This window comes from Musa acuminata, chromosome BXJ3-5 (genome assembly GCF_036884655.1).
Source record: "Musa acuminata AAA Group cultivar baxijiao chromosome BXJ3-5, Cavendish_Baxijiao_AAA, whole genome shotgun sequence".
In the NCBI taxonomy this organism is placed as follows: domain Eukaryota; kingdom Viridiplantae; phylum Streptophyta; class Magnoliopsida; order Zingiberales; family Musaceae; genus Musa; species Musa acuminata.
Genome location: NC_088353.1, coordinates 43,210,082 through 43,228,224, shown reverse-complemented (window position 1 = coordinate 43,228,224; position 18,143 = coordinate 43,210,082). Strand labels below are relative to the sequence as shown.

At 41.5% G+C, this 18,143-nt stretch overlaps 2 protein-coding genes and 2 long non-coding RNA genes across 5 annotated transcripts; 3 read left to right on the top strand and 1 right to left on the bottom strand.

The window, feature by feature from the left end:
• The first annotated feature begins 1,257 nt into the window (after positions 1-1,257).
• On the top strand, positions 1,258-3,565 carry LOC103986319 (NAC domain-containing protein 21/22). The gene is made up of 3 exons (XM_009404289.3): positions 1,258-1,557; positions 2,555-2,826; positions 2,992-3,565. The coding sequence occupies exons 1-3, from the start codon at positions 1,380-1,382 to the stop codon at positions 3,439-3,441; spliced, it is 900 nt and encodes a 299-aa protein (XP_009402564.2). The 5' UTR covers positions 1,258-1,379; the 3' UTR covers positions 3,442-3,565.
• Positions 3,566-8,173: 4,608 nt separating this feature from the next.
• On the top strand, positions 8,174-10,541 carry LOC108952808 (uncharacterized). Its single transcript, XR_010496617.1, has 2 exons — positions 8,174-9,549; positions 9,726-10,541. It is a non-coding gene; the product is annotated as an uncharacterized LOC108952808 (long non-coding RNA).
• A 2,417-nt stretch (positions 10,542-12,958) lies between these two features.
• On the top strand, positions 12,959-16,214 carry LOC135638139 (uncharacterized). 2 transcript variants are annotated; one of them, XR_010496520.1, is made up of 2 exons: positions 12,959-13,085; positions 15,481-16,214. It is a non-coding gene; the product is annotated as an uncharacterized LOC135638139 (long non-coding RNA). The 2 variants fall into 2 exon arrangements; XR_010496519.1 differs by having other exon boundaries at positions 12,993-13,150.
• A 73-nt stretch (positions 16,215-16,287) lies between these two features.
• Positions 16,288-18,143, bottom strand: LOC135638138 (patatin-like protein 3). Its single transcript, XM_065151103.1, has 3 exons — positions 17,024-18,143; positions 16,775-16,837; positions 16,288-16,683 (listed from the first exon to the last, which is right to left on the bottom strand). The coding sequence occupies exons 1-3, from the start codon at positions 17,927-17,929 to the stop codon at positions 16,426-16,428; spliced, it is 1,227 nt and encodes a 408-aa protein (XP_065007175.1). The 5' UTR covers positions 17,930-18,143; the 3' UTR covers positions 16,288-16,425.

Below are 18,143 nucleotides of genomic sequence, written 5' to 3'. Positions count from 1 at the left end.
TGGAGATATTAGAAAAATTAAATATCTGGGAGATCACCCAACATAGAAAGGTGTTGCAGAAGAATTTTGCACTTGTTTTTTCATAAAGAAAATAGAAAGCTAGCTGAGGATTAACTCAGAAAAAGTATACCAACTTTATAAAAGAAGATGCTCCAACTATTTTAGTCAATTCAATAGTTCCAAGAAAACGACAGTAAAAGTAAATGGAGCAGAGAGAGAGAGAGAGAAAGAGAGAGAGTAGGCAATCCATTGGACAGAGTCAGCCACTTGATGACATTCGTTCCAGGAAGAAAGAAGTTCTTGTTATTGCCTCTCCACGTGTCTCTTTGTTCTGCAAGCAAAGGTGTGTGTGTGTGTGTGTGTGTGTCTCTCTCTCTCTCTCTCTCTCTCTCTCTCCTAGATAGGTTTGTTCAAATTGCCAAAGTCATCCATACCATCTTAATTTGACTGGCTTAGTTTGCGAATTTGAGATCATCTCATCTTACACCGATGATGATGTATTCATCACATCTTATGAGTATTCTAAACTATAGTTGTTAGTTTAACTCAAGGATTGGCCCCCTCACCTGTCTGTCTGATGGACCATGTCATGTGACCAGCCAGTCATTAATATCTGTATCCCATTGGCTTCAGTAGCAATGGAAGGAGATGTTGCTATCAGAGAAGGGTGAGATGGGGAGGTGGCCTTCAGGTGCCAAAGATTCTTCAGAGCAGAGCACGTTCTACAGGAAGACAAGGAGGGCAACTACCCCACGTCAAACCTTTCAAGTGTGACACCTCCTTGGGGCATTGGTGGACAACACCCCCCCAGTTATGGCATGTAAAGTGGTGGGGCACTTACATCCCCCCTCCATCAAGATGCCATGAATCCTTATCCTGTTAAAGGAACTGATGGCTCTACTAGTCATTATTATTGATCACCATATAGAAGCCAAGATTATGGAGGACACAACTCAGGCTTGGCTCAATCAAGTTGATTGGCTTCATATGCGGCATTGCCGCTTATATTATTGAACCAACCTTATGTTGCACCACGTGAAATGTTGATGTGTCACCTTCCTAAATCCAAGATTTTTAGTGAGTTTTTGTGGAGATGCCTCTTCCTCTTCTAAATGGTGTTTATGCTACTTATTGCATGGGGCCATCAAGGATCCAACTCAGCATGAGACTGACTATTCATGTCATTTATCAGCAAGGAAAAAAGAAATATATAAAAGCCTCATGTTCTTCCCCCATTTCATCACTTCTAACCCACTTTGAGCTCTTCTCCTCCTCTTCAGTAGGGTTGATTCCTTCCTCTTGTTCATGACCAAGTAAGCCCATCCACCCCACCCCCCCCCTCTCTCTCTCTCTCTCTTTTCATCAGCATCAGCATCAGCATGAGCTTCTTGAGCATGGTGGAGGCAAGACTGCCGCCGGGGTTCAGGTTCCACCCACGGGACGAGGAGCTGGTTTGTGACTACCTCATGAAGAAGGTCAGCGGCGACGGTGGCCTGTGTGGTTGTCCGGCCATGATCGACGTTGACCTCAACAAGTGCGAGCCATGGCACCTTCCCGGTAAGGCCACCGTCATCGAATCTCTCTTATCAGCAACAGATATTTGCTTTCATGTTCCTGATTTGCGGCGACTTGGAATTCTGTGTGTGCAATAGCTGCTCTTTTCTCCCTTTTTTTTCCAGGTTTAATTCTGAGTAAATGAACCGCTAGAGTTGTCTCTGCTTTAGGTTTCCTTTCTGCAAGATATCCTTCTCCAAATAAATATACTCCTTCTTTGGAGCTACAAATCCGATCTACTTTGCTCTTCGTCTTCTTCATACTTGTAGGCTGTTTAGCTACCTGGAAGCGGCTGCTGTGCGAGTAGAACTTGTGACTCCCATAAAAGAATACGACATGGATTCCTCTTGTTTGCCTCGCTCTTTAACTAGTATTCTTTACCTCATCCTCTGGCGTCCACAGAGCAGAGATCTAAAAGCAGGATCGATCCAAATCTTCATCTTTCTCAGTTAGGATATTTCCGTCCAACTGGTGCAACTTGCACACGTCCTGTCCTTCTCGTGGCCTTTTTATGCTACCCTAACAGTTCGGCCTCTTCTGCACTTCTTCTTCATGTATCTTAATCCATACACGGTGGCCTCCCACCTTCCTGTGCATGTTCCTTCGATCCATGTATTATTATTGCACTTCTTAGTAGCTTGGAACTTCCAACTTATTACAAGCCTAAACTGTAACCTAATTAAATAGAGCTTCGAATTCATATATAGTATGCATGCACTGTGTGATGAGGAGGACTCGTTGTCAAAGCTCATCTTTTCTTTCCTTCGCCGTAGTCCTGCCGCTATTCCTTCTCTTCCATGAAACTAGGCTTTGAGATTGTGGATGAAGAACGAAAACTGCTACGAAGACATGCAACAATATCAACATTGTCGCAGAAATTAGTGTGCTAATGCATCATTCATATGAACTGAAACCAATGACAAGGTATTCGTGGGTGATGTTGTGGTCTTCTTCTTCTTCTTCTTCTTCTTCTTCTTCTTCTTCGTCTTCTGTGGGACAGAGGTGGCATGTGTGGGCGGCAAGGAGTGGTACTTCTTCAGCCTCCCGGACAGGAAGTACGCCACCGGGCGGCGGACGAACCGAGCCACGGAATCAGGCTACTGGAAGGCGACGGGGAAAGACCGGCAGGTGAGCCGACGAGGAGTGCTCGTTGGCATGAGAAAGACGCTGGTGTTCTACCGAGGACGGGCTCCCAGGGGAAGGAAGACCGAGTGGGTCATCCATGAGTTCCGCATGGCAGCATCTGGCGATCCACACGAGTTCTCTCTCAAGGTCAATCGACACGCTAAACCTCATCTTATTGCATCATCTGCAATTGCTTTTACTGCATGCATGGGAGTCTTTAGAGAGCATGATGGTATCAGAACGATGCATCATCTGCGTCGTTCGCTCTTTCCTAAGAACTCTATGCAACTCCAACCGATTCGCTTTGAACAGGAAGATTGGGTCTTGTGTAGAGCATTCCACAAGAGCAGGGGAGTCACCTCCGACCCAGTAGCCACGGAGGCCGGCGACGACGACACACCCTCTTCCTCCCTCCCTCCTCTCATGGACAACCACAGCACCTTCCAACAAGCCCTGCCGAGCTCAGAAGGTTATCAGCAAGTGTCCTGCTTCTCCAACCTCAGCCCACACACAGCACCACAAGCAACTAGTGCACCTCCTCCTATCTCCATGGTGGAAAGAAGCCTCCAAACCATAAGCTCACCTCGTATGGGAGGATTACTTGACATGGGCTATTCTGATAAGGTCATACTCTCTGCGTTGAACCACCGCACCAATTCTGAGGGCGATCCATGGAGGGAGGTCCCTCCAAGCATGGCTTCAAGAATCTTAGGTAGCTACATCAGTGGGAATGGCTCGCCATATATGTGGAACCCTTTTTAGTCAGGATATGGAAATGTAGTTGTTCATGCACACACACAAACTCCATAGCTTATAGTTCTTATCATTCTACAGTGCTATTCCTCGTGCAGTGGGAAGAAGAGGTATCTTATGTTCGAGCTTGGCACATGCTTCTTGCGAGTGAACTCTACTTCAGCAATGGTTTAGATCCAAGAAGAGGATCCAACATTAGTTTTCATTGCTTCGATCATAAATCCTAATGTGCAGTATCATGCGCTCAAGAAGAAACGCATTCCTTTTGTTTCTGGTGCAACATTCTCATTCTCTATTCCTAGAGAGAGAGAGAGAGATCTTTCTCATAGGTTTATGCTCACTTCTCATGATCATGGATATCAAGCTTTCGCTAAGATTGCTTACCCATGAGCTGGGACAAGGACAAGGATATCTGAGTTAGAATCCACATAGAGAGAGGAGCTCAAATGGACTGTGCTCTCTCTCTCTCTCTCTCTCTCTCTCTCTCTCGCTCCTCTGCCATTGACATGGATAGCGTCTTCCGGAGCATGTAGACTTCAAATATGCCACCCAACAGGAGTAACATCGAACGAGAGTATATGAAACATATCAACATCATAAATACATTTAATCTCACATTGGTTGAATAATAGAAAATTCAAAGTCTTATAATCACCTTTACCTATCCATTATGTAATTTTTTTTCGTTGAGATTAATTTATTTTACCTTCATAAAATCTAAAATTATTTTATTTGAGCTTCAAAATCCAAGTAGTGGCAGCTTATCAATCAATGCTGTTGGGCCTGTCGGCCCAATCCATTTGATTTGGGCTTAAATCTGGGCTTCACCCAACTTGCCAACATAAAAAATTAATTTGGAAGATCTCAAAGCAAGCATTAATTGCGCAAATTCTTCCCAAATTTTCACATATCTAAACAAATCAAGAGTTTCGAAATATCTCTTTATTGTATGGAACAAAGTCCAAAATAAAAACTCAAATGTTTTAGACGATATTTTTCTTTTGTTGCATAAAATATTTATTCCAATTAAGCTTATTTACTTTCCTCTCTTTCTTTTTATTTTCTTTAACATCAATACATTTTCTTGAGGATTAGTTCCTTCAAGGTAGGAGACTCATCCTATGCATATACCTATTGCTAACTCCAAATTTAAGTTAATATTTAGCATGTTTTTTTTATTATTCTTCATTGGCTATCACAAATTTTATGTTGAGAAACACACATTTGAGGAATCATAATATCAAGTATTACTCAAGTACTTGTCAAATGTCTCAACTAGTTGCATTTCTAGAGTCCACACACACACACACACAAACATATATATATATATATATATATATATATATATATATATATATATATATATATATATATATATATATATATATATATATATATATATATATATATATTTTGAAAGAATATATGTGTAAAACCCCACAATTTTATTATTCTTCATTGGCTATCACAAATTTTATGTTGAGAAACACACATTTGAGGAATCATGATATCAAGTATTATCCAGAAAATTCAGGTTAACCACAATTAACTATAGTTCACATTAGCTAGACTAAAATATAAGATATTTGAATACCCAAACCTCACTAATGTTCTTATGTTTATAATGTGTATTTAAAGGATTTTAACCATAATGACATGTATGAATGTCCATAAATATATTTATAATATTGTTTGTGGAAATTTGTACTTGATAACATACTTACTCAACTAAGGGAAAGCTTAATCAGTAGTCAATTCCTATGATGTCTACAAGTTGGAAAGACATATAAAACATGCAACCAGTAGCTTTATCTTTCTTATGTGGTGAGTGGCTTTACTTTACATGCACAATTTACAAAGACTTCCATCATGATTATTTCAAATGGGGTGAAACATGGATTCTGTCGTCTCATTTGACCAAAGAAGCATCAATTTACGTGCTAAGCATGTCCAATAAAGCAGAAAAGCAAATCATATAAAATATGTGAGCTGATCTTTGAATGTGACAAAGATTTTCTCAAGCCACACATGTTGATGTCTTTTGTCCACATCCCCTTCCAAACCTAATATTCTATGCTCTCCAACATGTTACATCCTAATACTATCCACCATGACCATTGCTTGATGTCTCAACCACTCCCCCCATGCAATATTTTTTATTCCCACTTTAACTTTATCCAATTGCACAAAACACTCTCATTGTTGGGGCATTTCATTGTACAAGGGGAAGCCTCCAAGGAGAAGGACTTTGGGTGGGGTGGTCATGAGAAAGATGTTTTGGGAACATGCTTCTACCTTTTTGTAGGAAAAGCATGAATTAAAAGGTATTCTATTTCTAAAGCATTTTGGTAAGAGAGTGAGTTTGTTTGTCCTAATGGAAATCCCCATTACAACTAATCTTGCCACTAAGGAAGAAATTAGACTATCTCTTCTACCTTCAATTCATTTAGAGGTCACTCTTAAAAGTGCCACAAAATGTTCTTTTGCCAAATGAATCAGACTTTTTTTTTTTTTTTTTTCCACCCAAGTGATTCATCTGTTGTTAATCACAATGATAATTTCATTTTCTTTCTTGTTGCAAAATTAGAAAAAAGAACATACTACTTATCTTTCTCACTGAATTCATTTTGGTGGAAGGAGAAAACTAATCAATATCTGATAGATTTGGGAATCAGAAGTTGGCAATGGCTTCAAAGCTTGCCAAAGTTCAATGAGATATTGTTGGATTTTGCAATCCATCCACACTTAAATGCATCAACATGTGATATTTCTAGTAATTAAGTATTAAAGAGAAGTAGGAACATTAATTTGGAGGATCATTGTAGCCTATTTTTGTCCTGATGAATGATGCCAAACATAATATTATATGTTGTTAGCTGATGTTGCTTTCCTCACTTCTTAGTCAGCAGAGTATGCAATGTTTTAGGAAGTGACATGGAAAGGTCCATTACCAGCTCCCAGTTTGCTGATCTCAAGACCTTGGCAACTATGCCACTTCCCTTTCTATTAGTCTAATTAGTACTCTTTGGACAAAGTCGGATGCTTGTACAAGCATTGATGTTTAACATATGACTACCCACCATGCATCATCATTCCGTTCATTATTCCCATACTACTCACAGAATTAAGCTTCAGGTCTACATTCTACAAGAACAGCTGAAATCGATTTGCAAGCAAGCAAACAACAAATTTACTTTGGTTTCTACCAACCATTGATTGTATCATCACAGTTTGTGATGTGTTTAGGTGACATCGACATGAACTGGGAAATGCATGCATCACAACAGTAGGAGCAGTTTTGATTCTTGTAAATGTCGAAGGAGATCTATTCTCCACATCTTTTTGGGGCAACCATCAAAGGAGGATCAAATGGCCTGCTCATTAAAGATATCTTAAGCTTTGCTGAATCTACTTGAGAGATTCTCACAGAATTAGAGGAATATATATATATATATATATATATATATATATATATATATATATATATATATATATATATATATATATATATATATATGTGTGCTAGTCATGCAGTAGTAGGAAATAAATGATGTCCAAGAAGAAGGAAACTTGTTGCTAGGAAGTATAACATTGAAGTTGCTAATATGAAACTACTAGCATGCACAACAGATGATCCTTCAAACCAATGATACAGACAAATCATATCGGAGGAACGACTAAAAGTATTCGGTTTAAACCGATATTAGAATGCTCGATACGAACATATATCCTTCAATAACACCAAGAAATAATGATAAACTGGCTCTGTTGATCCACTTGCAACACTTCTAGGGTTCATGAGACCTCAGCTAAGTACGAAACACTGTTGGCGAAATGAGCTCTTCAGACACATTAGGCCACAATAAACATGATTGTGCGATTAACATTGTAGGATGGATAAATTATGCCTCTGATAAGGAGTAGTGATTCATTCATTGTTCATGAATACATATCTAAAGATTACGTTAATAGGTTGATCCAATGCACTTTATCTCGGAGCTCAGAGCTCATTCCTAATTCAATTAAACCACAACACAACCTATTTGGAGAGAACAAACAGATCCTCGCATCCAATAGAGTAGAGTTTATTACAACTTTGCAGGCAATGGATCGATCGATTAGTGCCCTCTATTAACTCATAAATAATTTGTAATCACACAAAGTTATACTCATTCCATACTGTTACTCATTAGCCTTTACAAGTATTTCTACATGTTAAATATGCTATTTTTATGATTGTTCTTTAACATTTAAACTTATCTAAAATCTCAAAGCTTGCCTCACTCATCTTTTGATCTGGTCAAAGCACATATGATATGACATACAGTCATACATATGAATATTATGTGATGTATGTATCTCATGGGTTGCATAAGTATTACATTGGCACTGTGACATCATGCAGCATTTACATGGATGTCATTTAGGTGGCATGTGGATATTAGATTATAAGAGCATAGTGATGCATCATGGGAATTATTGACTCGGACACATATTGCAGTCTATCATACTAATTTTTTCGTTCAGGCATGTTGAGTGATGGAAAACATATCGATCGAGACATTTGGAGAACCAAAGTTATAGAGGCATTAAAAGTATGGCATGTGTATGAGAAGAAGGATAAGAGTAAAATATACATGAACAAGAAGGTGTACTGAGTGTTGATAATACGTAAAGAACACAGTCTTATTTCTGATTGGTCGTGTGAGGTTGGCTGCAAGAATCTGAAGTTAATCCAAGTGCTCCAGACAAACCCCAGTTCAGAAGAGAGAAAGAAAAAGAAGGATCCCTTAGAAGGGAGTGAGGAAAGCCAGCAGGCTTTACTTGTTTTGTTCTCATGAGGCCCTGCAAGCTGGGACTAGTATCAAAAGCTTGCACACTCTCCCTTCCATCTATCTCTACGAAAAGCCAGGTCCAGCTGAGAGAACCAGCTCAGCCCCTGCTAGGGTTTTGGGGAGGCGGGATGAGGTTTTCCCAGGGTGGGCGGTGAGTTTGCACCATAAAAAGTGGTTCCTTTTGGTAGTATTTGAATGCCTGTTTACTCTTGGGTAGGGAAATCCTCTCCTCCCTGATGGCTATAAATCCTCTTCAGCTCAACCTTGGTCTCTCATCCCTTCTTCCTCCTCCTCTTCATCTCCTTTCAGAGGCTGTTTGGCCTAGGGTTTTAGATCCAGTGGTGTGGTGTTCCTTTTCTCCATGGGAAGAGTTGTGTTTGTGAGAGAGGAAGAGGAAGGATGAGGAATGGCCTCTTCACTGCCTTCCACCGAGCAAAGTATTCGGTGTCTTTCTTCCATACAGAGCGGAGATCATGGTTGGAAAGAGCACAGGTGAAACGGGTCGTGCCTGGCTCCCTGTATGCCACACATATAGACCAATCCATGGAGTGATTAGCTAGTGTGGGTGGCGTGCAAGGAGCCAAGCATGCCTCTCTCTCTCTCTCTCTCTCTCTCTCTTTCTCTCTCTCTCTGTGTATTTGATGTAGCAGTCACTTTGTGTGGTGCTTTAGATTGTATTATATGGAAAATGGAGGTACATATGTGATCACATATTTTAAGTTTGGCTCTTGATGATGGTTTCATTCTTTTGCAGGACTCAAGGGGGCTTGTCACCAAGCTCATGTCAGAGATAGAGAACTAGAGGTTTAGATAAGTGTGATCCTTTGTCATTTGTTTGGGTGAGAGGATGTAAGTGTGATTTAGTCTATGAAACAACATCTTCTTTACTTGTTTGTGATATTTTATAGAAAGAGCATACGATCTTCTGAACGATATAGAAATAGAAGCTGTTTTTGCACTACACCTGTATGGATGAGACCAAAGATTCCGTGACATGTGTTTGTGGAGAAAGTTCTATGATTCTTTCAAGCGTCAGTATGTGTGAGTAAAGGGTAGAGACATTTTTAGTAGTTTTGTCTACAATATTTCATGCCTCTCATCCTTTGTTCCCTTTTATTTTGTTTGCAATTATTTATGTTGCGCTTTCTGCTTTGTTCGAATCCATGGATTGCATTGTTTTTCTTGTATTGGTTTCCAAGTGCAAGTCATTCTCTCTGCTGAGCTTTTCTAGGGTTCGGGTTGATGTGTCAGATCCTTGAGAGATTCTTGGATGGGACTTGAGGTGTGCATCTCTCTCACATATGTGATCTCATACATATATGCTATGATACCCTAAAGAACATGTGAGCATCATATGTGATCTCATAGTTGTTCTCCCTCTTTCCGATGATGAGACTGTGCAGATGATATCCATGTCACAGCCATTCATATGCTTTCACTTTTGTTTTCCTGGCACAGATTCATGTATATATATGCACATGATTTTATGGTCCATTGACTACTGAGGACACAAGTCTGGGAGCTCTCATTTCATCTTATGCAGCTGATCACCATGAGATCCAATCCCTCAAAGAGAGAAGAAACTGTAGCTCTTGGGCTTTGATCTCTCACTACTTGGATCCTATATAATTTACCTACAAGCTCATTGCTTGTGTGCTTTCTTCTGCATTCAATCTGGAGTCATGCATACATCCTTCTCACAATGTCGGCAACAGTTGTAAGTTAGTAGTGATACGAGTACATAGGATTACCTCTGATATGAAAGCTTCGCTACCTTCTCCCCTTGAGAAAAGCTCAACCGTTGGTCTTCCTTCTCTCTCATTATTTTGCATGGTGGTGCAGGCGAGAGGGGTCCTCGCCACAGGTGCCTCTCCATTGGATTGGAGCCACCAGAATGCGAGGCACTGGTTTTGGTCTGCTCATGCATGGCACTTCACTTTTCTTTTGCCTTGCTTTTGTTGGTGATGGTGCAAGCAAGAAGAGCCCAAGTGTTTTGGCTCCCAGCTTTCTACCCTTCCGAGGACTGAGCAGCTTTGCATGTCACCCAAAAGGAACTCTCAGGTCTCGGGAAAAGAAGCCTATCCAACAAAATCCCCACTTCTGCTGTTCTCAAGTTGTGTACACAAAGATTAAAGATGCTGCCACTATTATACCAAGGGAATATATATATATATATATATACATATATTATATCTTCACAAATAAATCATGACTGCATGTATAATCTTCTTAGCTATTGTTGAGACATGAAACTTAGGAGTGAGTTAAACTTGCTGTTCCAGTGTTGCCATGGATGCATACAGAATACCAAATGCTGTCTTTGTGACAGCATCTGAGATGGACAGACAGACTTTAGTTAGTCATCGATGGAACACTGTGATTGACTATTCGGTCACTGCATCAAATGATAGGAGTCGATCATTATGGACAAAGCCAAAAGACAATGTGTGGTTAGCGAGGCCTACTCGCACATGGGTGTACAATAAAAAGGCATGAGAAAGAGAGAGGCTCCATCACAGGAGAGAACTCATAGTCCTTCATTTTGGTTAATGGTTGTAAAGCAGGTGCAACAACCAAGATAGGAAGTACAAAAAGGATTTGATGTGAGTAGAGATGAGCGAGCAGCTAAGTCTAGGTGTTTGTTTCTTCTTGGATTGGCCGGCCAAAGGAGATGAAAAGATTAGGAGACAAGGAGATGGTTTGAAGAGGCTAACTCTTTTCATCTTCGAAACAGTGCTGCTTGGCTCTCAACATTCTTTGTCCTTAACAATGTTGAGAGACAGTAAGCCGAGTCAAAGAAAAAGGGAACAACATACCAGGTTGTGATCATCATCATCATGGTGCTTCCACCACCACATTTGCTTAGCGCATCGGTTCAGTGTTACAGACTCCATCAGGAGCTGGAAACTGAGGTGCCACTCCGAACGAGAATGCTCTTGTTGTGTGCTTCACGGAGTCTCATGTAGAGAGAGAGAGAGAGAGAGAGAGAGAGAGAGAGAGAACAGATGTTCACAAACTTGAATGCTTATTTGCCCGGTGGATACATATCTGCCCTTCCCTCTTGCACAGGCTTTTCTCTCAGTTAAGGAACTACCTGCTCATGTCCCTCCTGCCGCTGGTGTTGGTGCAGCCTTAGCATCGAGGACCACCTGAATCCGATGGACCACTGAGCTATATCCAACTCTCCCAGCCCTGTAGATGGATGATGGTGGGCAAGCGCAGATGGGTGTGGTCTTGACAAACAAGGGAGCTTGCAAGCCTGACACAATGAGAGCAATGGAACCATGTCCTCCTGGCCATGGATGCCAGCCTGAGAAGAGAGAACCAACCTGACCTGTGGTCTCTGGCCAAGGCAGAAAAAGCCAGCACCGAGTGATATTAATTGGGTGGATCGAAACCCTAAAGGACTCGGAAAAAGCAAAGGCAAGCAGCAGCCTTCTGATCTACCAGCCAATTGGGCATGTTGAGAGACAGGAACCTAGCTGCACATCCAGGGTGGGAAAAGGACAACAGCAAAAGTACCTTTGGTGTGGAACTAGTGCAGGGCTATTATACCAGCTAACCAGCTACACCCCATGATGCTCATACACATCACATGTACCACCCCTGGAAGAGAAAATGCATCCAAGCAGAAGAAAAAGAAAGAGAGAGAGAGAGAGAAAAGAAACATGACTGGAAATGGTTGTCCATGTTTCTAGAACATGATTCTCATGTTCTAGGTTGAGCTAACATGAAGAAGCATGGCTGCAGAAACAGATCAACCTCCCTTGTTTGGGCATTCTTCTGCCTCTGGTTGGTGGCACAGTTTTGCAACACCAACAGAAGAACTCTGTGGACAAGGATCCAAAAGCTCAAGGTATGGTTGATGTGGTCCAAACACAGCTATGATTGATTTCCAAATGTATCATAGACAAGCAGCATGCTGCACAATGTATTCAACCAGGTAGGGACTGCTAGCATTCAAATTCCTTATCTATTGCTGCTTCCAATGTCCATTCCACATTTTTATTAGCCCATTTAGCAGCTGCTTTGAGGAATAATAATAATAATAATAATAATAATAATAATAATAATTTTGCAGGTGGGCCTTAGTACAATAGTAAAGTCATCATGTATATATTGATCCTTTCTTTCTTTCTTGACCTCATATCATGAACAATCAATCCATAGGGCTGATTCACTCTTCTGCAAATATACCAAGCAGACCAAGATAACATCATTCTATTGATTTTTAAACATTCATTTCTGATCAATAAAATCTCACTTTAATCGAGGAAAAAAAAAAAAGGATGAATCAGTTAATATAGTAAGAACATGTATTACGAAAATAGATAAAAAAAAAATTATTATTATTAGTGGTACCAAAAGAGGTACAGAAGTCCAAAATTACTCTATTAAAAATTAATAAAAAAAATAAATATAAATAATTTAAATTTAACTAAAAACCCTAAGTAGTTATGGCATTGTGACGTATTATTGTCATAAGAAAAAAGCATACAAACGTATATATATATATATATATATATATATATATATATATATATATATATATATATATATATATATATATATATATATAGTGTGTACCAGAGTATGGGCTCCATGTATTAGAGTCGAAGAAAGGCCAATAGAAGCCCATGGGCTTCTTGTGGCGGCCCGGCGATCTAATCCAACTATTGAAACGTATAAGCGAACGAAGCCTCAAGGGCTTTTGAGAGCGCGCCGTCTTCTCTTTCGATCCCCTGTGGGAGACGGAGACGGCCGGACCAGCCGGGGGAAGCGCTGAAGCTTTCGAAGAGATTCTCCCGACGCATTCCGGTTGTAGCATACCTTCATCTTCCGGAGGCTGATTTTTATTCTCTTTTGCCTTCTTCTTTTATCTGGTAAATCGTTATGTGGTTTTGGTTTGCTTGAAAGATCTCGGTTCACGGCCATCGGTTGTGATTTGGGGTCGAGAAGTAGCACTTCTTGAAGTGGAATATGCTATCGTCTGTTGATTGGATGAAAAATGAGATCATCTGTAGTTCTATCCATTAATCGATTTGGTTTGTTTGATTGGAAGAGTTATATTGTCTCTTTAAATGCTGGATGCGGTACTTTTGTGCGAAGAACTTACAGACTTATAGTACATTTCAGCATAGGACAGTACTAATTCCATCTGTTGATGCACACTGGGCCTTTACGTTTGAAAGAAGGATTATGGTCGATGGTTGTGTAGGCATATTGGTAGCCTTACCAATATGCCACCAGTTTTATCCTTTTGACTCTAAGCTTGGTAGCCAAAAAGGGTTAAACTGCTTAGCCAGCAGGTAGACTTTAGTTCCAAGATGACCTTTTAGATAAGTGTGAGCTACTTACTGGCCATTGTTGTCTTGTTCAGATACTGATTCTATAGCTAGATGCTTGTGATTCCTTTCCAAATACAATAGGTTAGGTCAGACCAGAAATTGAGTTATATTTTTCTTTTCCATGCAGTAATCAATGGTAAACTAGATTGATAGTTGAATGTTTGAGAAATATTTTTGGTTCTGGTATATCTTAACTGGTAGAAAATTTTTGGAAACTATAATAAAAACTTTTGTTAGCCATGCAAATGACATAAAAATGATAATCATGTGATATTGAATTGTTTGTTGAGAAGATGGATATGGTTTAAGAAGGTCAAGTTAATTGAATCTCTTTTGATTTTTGGTAATGATCTAACTATTTTCTCATCATATTTATCAAAAAAGAAGGAATTATTTTCCTGAATTAATTGTAACCTTTTATAAAGTTTGGCAGGACAATGCAGCATGTCTTCCTTTTGAAGTTGCATTGACATTACAATAGGTTTTGTTCTACATGATTTTGAGGGCTATAGCAGTAGAATATGGTTGATCATAAATTCCTTGATGCAGTAGTATAACAGAACAGATATCATCCTCTGTTTTTTATTACTAAAATCCTTTCTTTGATAGGAAAGAAAACAAAGCTTCGATTGATAGGAACACTTTACATAAGTACAGTACTATCGGAAAACTGAACTGGTTCTTGACAAGAGATAATTGTTTTTTGTTTCTATGCTTTGGACTATTCATTTAGGTTGCATGTCTTGTTCACTATTATTAACATCAATGCTGAACTTGCCTAAATATGGATATTAAAATTGAATCGCTACTCAAGATAATAAAGGCAAATATTCTAATTGAATGAATGAGATTTCACCTTGGTGAATGCTAATCCACCTCTTAAAACAACCATGAAGTTTAAAGCTTATAGAACTAGCTAACTTGCATAGTAGATATGTTTCAATCGAGTCAAAACATAGATCAGGGTTTCCTTGGGTTAGACCTACACTGGGATTGGGCCTTGATGTATTTTGATATGTGCTAAAAATAAGAATTATCTTGTGCACAGCGAGATAGATCATGACAGTGTGATAGAGAAGGATCATTTTGGATGGCAACATTCTCGATTTTACTCCTAACATGATGAACGAATTAACATTCACCATTTTGAATGTTCACTTTCATTTGTCATCATTGGTATCTTGTCTTGTTAAAGTGCCTTTAAAATGATGTGACTGCAGAAGGCTGTATTTCATCACTGAGTTAGATTTGAGATGTTTTTTTACCAGTATACTTGTATGCATACTCTTTCCGAGGTTTGTCCTTGTAATCAACGTTTTAGATTTCTGTAACATCTGCTTAGTGAATAATGTAATCAGTATACATATGTAGAAACAATTTTGATGACACTTCCACCATGTACAACTTTGCCGCGACTGGAAGTAAGTTGAGCCTACAAAGCATTGGTTTTCATTATTTTTGTTGGACTTTATGTTGATGATCTGTGCTCTTTAGATCGAATTGTAGAATGGTAAGAGTGCTACTTTAGATGTCTGCTCACCTTACAAATTGCTACAAAATCGATCAATGAACTTCTTTTTTCCCAATGTTTATGGCTTTCATGTAACTTGGTGAACTCTAGTGCTGGAGATTGATCACACTCGAGGGATTTTAAATGTGGTATTCTACCCATTGCATAATTTCTTATATCATGATCTGATATTGCTGATTAATTGCATCCTATATTCAATTGCCTAACAGCATAATATTGTTCTTTCCTTTTATCTTCATCTGCATTTTTTCATTTCTTCTTCTCCAATTCAAGTTTTTTGGTAAATATGATCATATTCTTATGAGATGTTAAATGTTAACTTGTGTATTTAAAGGAAAGAGATTACCAAGCTCTACTTCAGAAGGAAGCAAAGCTGAACAGAAGACCAAGATGAAGCAGGTAGAAGATGAGATATCTCGACTTGGTGAAGGCCATTGCTGGCATTAACATAACTGGTCATAGTGACTTGGCAAAGCCCAGAAAAAGGAGAGCTCAGGAGGAAGAAGCTGCAGAAGAACTGGAATGCAGTAAGCTTTTCTGTTTCGTGGATGCCATATAGCTTGGGGTTCGGTTGACCAACACGTGTGGGCACCTCCACTACATCTTTGACTGCCCTCCTCCCGGACTCAACGGCGAGACTCCCGGCACGTGCGGGCCTTTCCGCACGCGCCCCGCCGCGATCATCGGGGAACACAGATGATATCATCTAAAATAGTCCGAAATCTAAAGCATCAACATAATTATAACTGAAAACATATTTAAATAAGGACAAAGAAAAACCCAATATATATATATATATATATATATATATATATATATATATATATATATATATATATATATATATATATATATAGGGGGCAGTGATTTGACAATAAGTTGTGAGAGAATCCATTCTAGTTACCAACCAAGATACTATAGAGCCCCACAGTCTTCAAACATCTCGGAAAGAGATTTGTCGGCTATCTATCTATGCATGTATTTTTTCGGATGAAACTTATGTTTGATCCATAACCTTACTATGGACTATCAACGTCTCAGTTGATACGATTTAGAACTTTATCATAAGCCTATAAATGTCATTAGTGGTTGATAGAACTTTCAGATCATCATTATTAGCATGCCATCTACATAAGCAATATTATTCTCACTTAATATATGCCATCTATTATTAATATGATCGAGTTAACTCTCACGATGGACTTAAGACATGCTTTGAGGTTGCCGGTGAAACAAACTGCATGCACCCGACAAGAGGATCGGCCAACGTCAACCGCGATCAGGCGGAGGTAGCGGTGGAGTATGAGGAGGACTCGAAGGGCGTCACTGAGGTCTTCAGAGCAACCGCGGGCACGGTGCTCTGCTTCCGCCGCTCCTGCTCCTTGATCAGCTCCGCCGCAAACAGGTTCAGCTTCTCCTCGTTGGTCCGCTCCGACAGCTTCCTCTCCCGGAACAGCACTGACTCCACCCCCCTCTCTCTCAACATCCCCTCCCCCGCTGCAGCCGCGGTCGTCGTCCCCGGCACCGCCCCGTTGCCCTGCAGTGCCCCCACGCAGTTATTAGCCACAATTAGGCCCGGCGATTCCCAAAAACCCTCTCTACGATAGAAGTATTGTTGTAGTTCCCACCTCGATCCGTACGTAATTGGTGGCCCGACACTCCCCGAACGCTGTCGCCACAGCTTGATCCACCTACGTCAGTTTCAAGCAAAAGAATGTATGAGGCTGCGGATTGACGGAAATACCCAAATATTGGACTGCTAATACCGAAATTGTTCTCTTATATGGAGATTATATTAGTCTTTTAATAAAAAAAATAAAATGGAAATTAATTATTGGCAGTTAAGTGACGGGAGGGGAGAAGTCGAGGCGCCGTACGACGTCAGCGTGGACGCTACTGGCGATCCTCACGAGCTCCGCTTCCGAGAGCAGCGCCCGGGCCTTGCCGTGTGGTGCCGGGGCTTCTGCTCCACCGATCGAGACGACGAGGAGGTCTTCCACCCCGCCGGCGGTGGGGAACTCGTGCCGGTTGTTGAGCACGTGGGTGACGGCTGCCGCCGTTGGGTTCCCCATCGCCAGCCGGCCCCCGACCGCCCGGATCATCGTCCGACCGTCCACGGAGCGCACCTCTACTGCCGCAGGCCCGGCGCACGTGGCGGCGCACACCTCCTCCATACGGAAGTCATAGCCGTCCGCCTCCACGGCGTCCGCCCGCGAGAACACGATGGGTGCTCCCGTCGCCAGGTCGTAGCACGGGATGAGCACTGGCTTCAGTGTGTCCCGCAGCGTTGTGTTCCCGAACACCCGTCGGAGCAGACCTCCCGATCGGCAGAGAAGGCCCCCCAGTATCCCCTTCCGCCGAGCACCAGAGACGAGGTGGCGGCGGTGCTTAGCGAGCAGGCGGAGGGCCTCCGCAGCAGAGAAGAGGGGTCGGCCGTCGGGGCCGCGGGTGAAGAGTAAGGCGACAAGGACTCCCCCGGAGCCCGACCCGGCTGCGAGGTCGAAGAAGTCGGCAACGCGGGCGTCGGGATCGCCGGACTGCTTGCGGAGGGAGGCCTCGAGGCGGCCGAGGGTGGCGCCTGTGACGACGCCTTCAGCAGCGTCGACGGAAAGAACTCGCACCCTGCCAGCGACTGCGCAGGAGGCGGCGGGTGCGGCGGGCGTGGAGCGGAGCAACAGCTTGTGGTCGTCGTAAAGGAACTCGCTTTCCAGCATCGAGAAGATCTCGTAGCTCAACTTGTCCACTTCCAGCCTCGGCTCCATCCATGCCGCCGCTGCCGACATCTCCCAATGTTATGCACCGCACAACAAAAGCCGAAAGAAATGGAGAGAGAGAGAGAGAGAGAGAGAGAGAGAGAGAGAGAGAGAGAGAGAGAGCGGAGTGGTGATGTCGGCGAGGCGTCTGCTTGCTCTCGTCGCGGCTTCATATAGGCAGGAGTCGCGCACGTTAGCGACGCTCTCCGCGCGACATGATCTACGAGCGTAAGCCGAAACGTAA